Genomic DNA, 9,551 nt, shown 5'->3' with positions numbered 1-9,551 from the left:
AAAACTGCATACAAAATTATGGCACGATACAGTGACATTAGTTGCATACTTAACGAAGGTTTTGTAACTCAAGTGCATTCTTTTCTACCGAATTTCGCCCGCGAAATATAGTGCAATATTACATATGGCGAGAATGCTAGTCATCATGTTTTCTAACATTATACGAATGTACTCATTGTTTATATCAACATTGTTTAAAGTTCATTTATAGTACAAACTGACCGTATCTTATTTGTCAAACAAAGATTCTAAGTTTTTCAAATGAGAAACATTTCACCAAACACTCATTTGGAATCTGATGAACCTTGGGATGCTTCATAACTTCTAAGCATACTAATCAGAAATTAAATCCTTACTCGTACTTACGTTTTCACTTGTCAAGGAGGTTAGGTATCCATCGTCAACCTGATGTAAGACAAATATATGACAGTGTTAACCTCGGAATAAATTATAATCATATACGCATATTAAAGTAACGAATAAGTATAAAAAAAGGCTTCAAACTGGTGTAATGGCGTAGAGTATAACACTACAAATTTACAATACAATTGTATCTACACACACATTCTCCATTTAACTACAAGCATACATTTGGCACTTGCAGGAACACAAATATTCGGTGATGTGAATTGTTCTACTACAAACATATATTTATGTCTATAACATAATATAATTTCCTAAGTAGACTACGTCGTTTCTCTAATATTGTACAATTTCATAATCTGAGGCAAGTAATATAGCACAAGTTTTAATATAATGCTAGTACTTCTACTAGGACTACTAATAATGACATATTATGAATAATAATAATAATAATAATAAATAATAATAATAATGATAATAATAATAATAATAATAATAATAATAATAATAATAATAATAATAATAATAATGAGGACTTTGTATAGCGATTAATCTTTAGAAGATCTAAGCGCTTTACAAAATTAGACAACACCTATAAGATAAAAAACATAATAATATTATTACAAAAACAAACACTATGAAATTAGAAAAACATTAAAAAATAAAAAACATGCTGAGTATATTTCAGGTAGGAAACATTATTAGGTCTTTAAGTTTGTTCTTGCAGTCGAAATAAGTGAGTTTTGAGAGCACTCTTGAATGTGATCACTGTGTCTTTGTGTCTAAGTTCAGTGGGCAATTCATTCCACGTTGCTGGGCCTTGATATGCAAAAGAACGCTGCACATATGACTTTGTTTTCATAGTAGGAATAATGAGTATACGATTGTCAGAAGAGGAGCGTAAGTATCTTGCTGGTGTGTACACATGGGTGAGATCGGATAGGTATGTTGGACTAGAGTCCGACAGTGAAACGTAGCACAGAGAACACATTTTGTGTTTGATTCTGGATCGAATGGATAGCCAGTGTAGGGTACAGAGCAGCGGGGAGGTGTGCTCTGATCGTGGTACTCTAAGTATGATCCGAGCAGCTGTGTTTTGAACTTTTTGAAGATTCTGGAGTAGATATTGAGATGAACCCGTCAGAAATGAGTTACAATAGTCCAGTCTTGAAAGTACTAATGAACACATAAGTGTTTTAGTGGCATCAGCTGAAAGATATTTGCGAATTGAGCTGATGCATCTCAGCTCAAGATATGCAGTCTTGCATATGTTCATGACATGTTGGTGCAATGTGAGAGTACTGTTCAGAGTAACACCTAGGTTTCGTTCTGATTGTGTGAATTTAATGTTGGCGTCCCTGATATTTTTTGTTTGAGGTAAAGGATGTGAATGAGAATGTCTTTTTGTTGTGATCAGAATGGCCTCAGTTTTATCATCATTCATCTGCAGCTTGTTACATGTCATCCATGATTTCACATCAGAAATGCACCTCTCTACACCTTGGATGGTAGCATCAACTTCAGTTGGGTGGCTAGATTTGTATATTTGGGTGTCATCAGCGTACAATTGGTGAGACACTGGATGATGATCTATGACACTTGAGAGCGGCTGCGTGTACAAAATGAATAGAACAGGTCCAAGAACAGAACCCTGTGGAACACCACATAGATCAACTGGGCAAGAGTGTATTCCATTTGCAGATACAATCTGTGTCCTGTTGACCAAGTAGGATTTGAACCACAGTAAGGCTGTATCATGAATGCCAAATACATGCTGGGGACGGTGAAGTAATATCTCATGGTCTATTGTGTCAAATGGTGCAGACAAATCAAGGAGGGTGAGGACTGTAATCTTTCCGCTGTCCAACGCAGATAGAATGTCATTAGCTACTTTTAGAAGAGTAGTTTCAGTACTGTGGCAAGGGCGATATGCAGATTGTACATTGCTAAAAAGACTGTTTGAATTTAGATGAGATACAAGCTGGGATAGAACAACCTTTTCTAAGATTTTTGATATGAATGGTAGATTAGAAACTGGGCGGTAGTTCTTTAAATCGTTATTGTCTAGTGTTGGTTTCTTCAGCAGAGGCTTTACAATGGCAGTTTTGAAAAATGATGAGAATTCCCCGGATGAGAGAGAGGTATTAATAACATCAGTTAGTGAAGGCAATACTGGATCTAATCACTCAAGCAGCAGTGATGTTGGATTTGGATCATGTTCACATGACTTCGGTGCACTCTTCATCACGATTGTACGTACAAAATCCATAGAGACAGGTTCAAATGCTGCCAATGGTTGCCTCTCAAATTCTGTATCCCAAATGTATGGTGACGACGAGTCTATTGAAATTGTGGTGTCAAGCTTATCTCTAATGGTTTGTACTTTGTCACGGATGAAATTTGCAAACATGTCCGGAAAGACGACTCGAGAGAATGTAGTTGGAAGTGGTGTAGATTTGTTCCTTGACATTAGCTTGTTACTAATCTCGAAGAGCTCTTTGCAGCCGGAACTGTCCATGATCTTAGTAGTGTAGTGGGCTGATTTCGCTGCATGGACTATATTTGTGACATTCTTCTTAGCGACTTCATAGATTTGCTTATGAATAGTGAGTCTGGTGGAAGGCCAGAGCCTCTCAGCCTTACGGTGGTCTCTTTTAGCAGTGCGACGCTGGTCCCTAACACTGCTATACCATGGAGAACACTTTTGAATTGATACTCTGCAGCTGGGGCATGTTTGTCAAGCAATGAACGCACGCAGTTATTGAGTTGTTCTGCGGTAGGAGGTAAGCAAGTTGTTAGGTTAGCGTGGATGTCGTGCATTAGTTTGGTTCTATTTATCAAACGGAGGTTTCTCTTAGCAGCAGATAAAGGTGGAGGGTTAGGGACTGATACGTCCAGATGGAATATGATGCAAGGTCATGGGGTACCAGGGAGGACGGTAGAATGTTATCATCAGGTCTATGAAAAATGAAGGCAGATGGTGTAAGTAGGAAGACAGATGGTGCAAGTAGTCATCGCATTTGTCATGATCTATGTAGTATAAAAGAAGTAAAATGAACAAAATGTGAAACTAAGTTAGTCTAAAATATGATTACGTAAGAACGTCATATTTATCCAACGGGCATATAAAAGATGTTGACGTTTTGAGAAAAGATTGTGGCAATGCTGGCTATATCTAAGACTATTCGGTCTCCGTTGATTTGGATTGACACTTCATTTCAGTGAAATGTAAACAGACACGTTTGAAAAAGTGTAGGACATTACTTTGAGAAGGACACTATACGGAAGAGTAGCAACATACAAACTTGATTCGTCCGGAAAGCTAAGGCTTGCTTTGAATTAATGAGGATAAATTCATTTGGACACGATATTTTCATGGTGAAATGAAAATGAAATATGATACTAGATTATTAAATTATTAGCACACTTTGTACCTTCACGCATAAAGAAATATGTACATTCCTTAAAGCAGGCCGTATCTTAAAAATGTAACGTCTAGTATTTGGGTATTTGCTTAGTAAACTATATTTTCCCTTACATTGTATACCTTATTTAATTTTATTATTATGACATAATTATTAAACATGTAATAATCTAAACATAACATACAGGAAAAATGTATTATTTTATTGTTTATACGTAATAATATTAACACATTATATGAACTTAGAGGGAATTATTCGCGCATGGTAAAATCATATTACATAAGAAACCATATGAATCTGGATACAATGAAGTCGTCAAAAATAGTTATAGAAATTAAGTATTTCAGATGCTTGTATTTTTCGCGGTCAAAGTGTTAGAATGTAAGCTAATGTTTAAAGCAACATAACAGACTATTGAAATCTCTATCATGAATATTACTCGTATTCAGCGTTGAAAGTATTGATGGTAGACATTAGGCATTACAGCAAATTCTCAGACAAAAGCTTGCAATATCTCTGTGGAAACTTTGGGGTTTTCCTTAGAGGTTATCTATTCACCACTCTTTTCTTCACGTGTAAGAGGAACAGACTTGTGTACTGTATGTACAATTTAATCACCAAATAAATATTTTTCGTCTTACTCATCATGCCTACCTCAATGCATATATATATATATATATATATATATATATATATATATATATATATATATATATATATATATATATATATATATATATATATATATATATATATATCCACATACATAAATCTTGTAGTTGTTCACATTAATTGTCCATTGACGCACTAAACGTTGGCAATATCAATATTCACGTATCAGAGTGAATGACAAAGTAATTACTACTAACAGTTAATATTGTCATTCATATCCCTAAAACTCTACATTCATTAAACAATATGACAGGCTCGATACGTTTTTAATAGTGCTCGTGTTTTTCAAATTTTTTGTAGCTTGTCTGCTTCACAGTTACACATTTCTCACATTACTTACGTTTCTTGCACTGCGAACCTCCAAATATCCACCAGAGTCATTCTGCAAAGAAGAAAGGAAAGACATATAACATTTATATATATATATATATATATATATATATATATATATATATATATATATATATATATATATATATATATATATATATATATATATATATATATATAAAATCAAACAACATATAGTACGTTGAGTAATGATTATGAACGTCTATCCTGATGAATCCTTTGCTTAGAACATAGGATATGTGATATAATGTTATATACTTTGCTATGGTGTAGGATACATACAATACATCACGTGAAATAATAATCTAAAAATGCGCATGTATTCCAATATATATATATAGGGTGTGTTGTGGTAATAGTTAGCTAATATTTTCGAATTGTGAACATTTAGGAAAAATATTTGTATGATGTGGAGCGCGAGGTGGTTAGTGAATATATTTCAGGAACATTATCTTTACAGGACATTATATTTACTTACATTATCGATGCTGTGTTGAATCGCTTGAAACTCCAAGTGCGTGCATAACTTTGATTCTTGGACCTATACAAATTTCAAGTGGTGTGTTTTATTGAAACGCTTCTTCTGTAGATTACTAGTAAATATAAAACTTTCTGAATGCAATTATTTAACTGCTTCACCTCGTTGAGTGTGTATTGAAAGTGTTAATGTATGACACGACGATAACACCATTAAATGGACCTTTGTCATGAAATACTCACACAAAAATAGCAAACCCACGTTCTCCGATAATTTTCAATTTGATAACACCATTATGAGACGACGACATATAACGAACAGTTGTCCATGTAAGGTAGATGGAATTGTTACATATTGAGAATGTCGATACCCTGCACTCATAACCCAAACAAACCATGGCTTAATCTAAATCACAACACACTCCAATTGTCATGTGTTTCCGTAAAAGTGTTCAAAGAAAATAAAACAATATACGAAAGATGGTGCCCACAGATGATACATCTGAGATTTTGCCTAAAGCGGTTTTCAACAATTCACTAATTCTTAAATCATCTGTTCGTTATAAGATACAACATTATCTTCTTCTAATCACTTTTTTCTTTAGTTGCCACTTCCTCTTCAACATCATTAAAATACATTATGAGACCATGAAATACTGTTAGAACGAGCGAGCTGTGGAATCTTTAATTGGTACCCCTTCGTACATTTAATAAAAACAGCTCAGTGAGATTCATATTCACCAAACACAGAACACGTTATGGCTTTAACAACATCAGAAAACACACCAGTATGCCAGATTGCATTGCTTTTGTGAAAGAGTTCAAAGCAAAACAAGCAAAATGATAATAATAACTAGCTGAGAAAAATGCACATACGTGAAGAAAATATAATGTGATAATAAAGAAAGAAGTGACTCCATGTTCGATGATTAAATTCGTATAATAATAATAATAATAATAATAATAATAATGCAACTCGTAAGATATTACAAAACACGAATGATTTTAAAAATAATTCTTATTTTAAGGACATCAATGATTTCTGAAATGATTGATTAATTTAAACGTAGAAAAAAGGGACGATTAGTTGTGACTGAAATGTTTGCACAATTCCATGTTTTAGGTTTACATTTCTTTATTCGGATTGATCTAAGCTGAGTTTGGCATATAGTGCAAGTCTCAACAAGTTTGCAGGATGTTGATTAGGACCATTACATTTAAATCAGACTTTAGATGGGTGAAATGTAAGACAGACTTTAGGTGGGTGGAATGTAAGACAGACTTTAGGTGGGTGGAATGTAAGACAGACTTTAGGTAGGTGGAATGTAAGACAGACTTTAGACGGGTGGAATGTAAGACCGACTTTAGATGGGTGGAATGTAAGACAGACTTTACACGGGTGGAATGTAAGACAGAATTTAGATGGGTGGAATGTAAGACGGACTTTAGATGGGTGGAATGTAAGACAGACTTTAGGTGGGTGGAAGGTAAGACACACGTTAGGTGGGTGGAATGTAAGACAGACTTTAGGTGGGTGGAATGTAAGATAGACTTTAGGTGGGTGGAATGTAAGACAGACTTTAGGTGGGTGGAATGTAAGACAGACTTTAGGTGGGTGGAAGGTAAGACACACGTTAGGTGGGTGGAATGTAAGACAGACTTTAGGTGGGTGGAATGTAAGATAGACTTTAGGTGGGTGGAATGTAAGACAGACTTTAGGTGGGTGGAATGAAGACAGACTTTAGATGGGTGGAATGTAAGACAGACTTTAGGTGGGTGGAATGTAAGACAGACTTTAGATGGGTGGAATGTAAGACAGAATTTAGATGGGTGAAATGTAAGACAGACTTTAAATGGGTGGAATGTAAGACATAATTTAGATGGGTGGAATGTAAGACAGACTTTAGACGGGTGGAATGTAAGACAGTCTTTAGGTAGGTGGAATGTAAGACAGACTTTAGATGGGTGGAATGTAAGAGCAAAGTTGAACGGTAATGTTAACTGTACAACTAAAATCATGGGCATCCACTTATCCGCATCAGAAAGCAAGCAAACAGTCAATGAGAAAGAAACCAACAACAAAAAGTAAACCAATCCTAAAAAACTAAAAGAAAACAAATTCAAATACAAAACAAGAGAAGTGCCAATTCCCCACATAAAATAAATTGCAAAACATTCATGAACTATTGAATGGAAAAGGAACAATGGAAGTGGATTCAGTTTGAAAAAGAGATAACCCCAAAAGTGTCTGACAGGCAGAGTCGACCATACTTTTAACTGACAAGTTTGATGTCCGTTACTCTCCCCACGGTTAACTAATAAAAAGGAACCCGAAGGGACGACTGCAGTCATGCTTAGTTAATTGGAAGTAACATATATTGGCGTTAGCATTATATGTAGTGGCAACTTGTAGCTAGAAGTAGAAGACGAAGTGGAAGTAGGTATTGTTGCTGTTGTTGTGTTGTTCTTTAAAAGCACATCAATATGATATCAACAATCATACGGCATTTGTATACAATAAACTGTACCAAAAAAAAAATGATTCAAAATTAATCTTAACTGTCAAGCCCCTGAAAAAATACTCCATGGTTTTGTTCAATCACTTATGTAGCTTGTGACGTCTAAATCAACGATATAATAGGTACAAGACGCCTTGCATCAATATATATATATATATATATATATATATATATATATATATATATATATATATATATATATATATATATATATATATATATATATATATATATACATATATATATATATATACATATATATATATATATATATATATATATATATATATATATATATATATATATATATATATATATATATATATATATATATATATTTATCCAGCACTTACGTCAGAATTTTGAAAACTTTTTAAAAACTGTCAAGTGCGTTAGTGCATGTAATTATCTACGTTTGCAGTCAAATGACGCAATAAACGTTTTGGCATGTATATATATTAACATTACAGGACGAAAGACAAAATCATTTGCTAGTAACAGTGGGTATATTCTTGTTACGTATTAGTTCCCGTAAAGCAACACATAATTTGTACAATATGAGAAGCTGGGTATAGTTTCAAAAGACCTCATGATTAGCGAATAGAAGAGGAAGCAAAATCCATGTGTATGCAATCTTCATCTCTTTGTTAGAGTTTAGATTGTATCTACATGATCTATTTCTAACTACTTACATTTCTTGTTTGGCGAACCTCCAAATATCCACTAGAATCACTCTGCTGAGAAGAAAGGAGAAAATGATGGCACAGAATTCGTCCATAGATTGATTAGTACCTTTCAATAGTTTAAAAAATATCTACTATGATGAAATTGTTTGAAACGAAGGTATGTGGAATCTATTATTATCAAGTGAACATATTTTGCCTTTGATAAAATACATATAAAGAACTTTGAAAGAAATATTGAACAAAGTATGTGGATTTTCTCAATTTAAAACGTGATTCTGCTTTGACTGATAACATATAATTTTAATGAAGGGAAAATATTTGTTAGTTGTGGTACACGGGATGAGTGAAAGATTATTTTCCGAAAGCCTTATATTTACTGATTCCCTTTTTTGTGTTGGAGCATATGTAACTCCTGGTTGGTAGATGGCTTTGATTCCTGAGCCTATGAAATTATCAAGTTACATTTTAGACTGAAGCTGTTTAGTTCCTGCAAGAAGTGAGTTTAACGTGTTGTGTAATAATTCGGCTGCGTCTCCTCTGTAGAAGTATTTTGGGAATAATAACAATATTAAGTTGATTTTGTGAAATATTCACACAACATCGCAAAAGCCAGCCCTACTTAACTAGTTTACAACTTGATAACCTTATTATGAGATAGCGATATGAATCATAGTGATGTTATGCTACTCCAGTGTCTGTTTAGGATAGATAGGATTGTTATGTAATGTAAACTTATCCAAGTCTAAACGCATTACTTAAACATAATGTGGCTGAAGCTTGATCAGATCAGACGACATCCCTGATTTCATTTGTCCGTGCAAAACATTTCAAAGACAAACATACCATATATGATAAAGTCTATATGCACAGGATGACAATCACTGGTGGTAAAGCAGATATGCAGTCTTTGTCATCGCTTTCGTCTCAACCACATGTTTATTTATAAATATTGCCGCTTGCTCTGCTTCATCACCTTGTGACAGTGAATGAACTGTTGAAATTTAATTCTACACTCCCTTTTTAAAGAAACTGAATTCAAATACTTTAACTTATTTGAG

General features: G+C 33.9%; 1 protein-coding gene across 1 annotated transcript in view; it reads right to left on the bottom strand.

Annotated features, from left to right (window-relative positions):
• Window positions 1-333: 333 nt before the first annotated feature.
• The window catches only part of LOC149799814 (uncharacterized), a 35,088-nt gene continuing 25,870 nt past the window's right edge, over window positions 334-9,551 (bottom strand). The window contains exons 5-8 of the mRNA XM_089958286.1: window positions 8,500-8,544; window positions 5,290-5,352; window positions 4,801-4,842; window positions 334-405 (exon numbers count right to left, since the gene is read on the bottom strand). Of these exons, the coding sequence (XP_089814412.1) occupies window positions 334-405; window positions 4,801-4,842; window positions 5,290-5,352; window positions 8,500-8,544 (222 nt within the window). The remainder of the gene's footprint in view (window positions 406-4,800; window positions 4,843-5,289; window positions 5,353-8,499; window positions 8,545-9,551) is intronic.

This window comes from Sinohyriopsis cumingii, chromosome 5 (genome assembly GCF_028554795.1).
Source record: "Sinohyriopsis cumingii isolate HCF-2022 chromosome 5, ASM2855479v2, whole genome shotgun sequence".
In the NCBI taxonomy this organism is placed as follows: domain Eukaryota; kingdom Metazoa; phylum Mollusca; class Bivalvia; order Unionida; family Unionidae; genus Sinohyriopsis; species Sinohyriopsis cumingii.
This window is presented reverse-complemented; position numbering and strand designations above follow the sequence as displayed.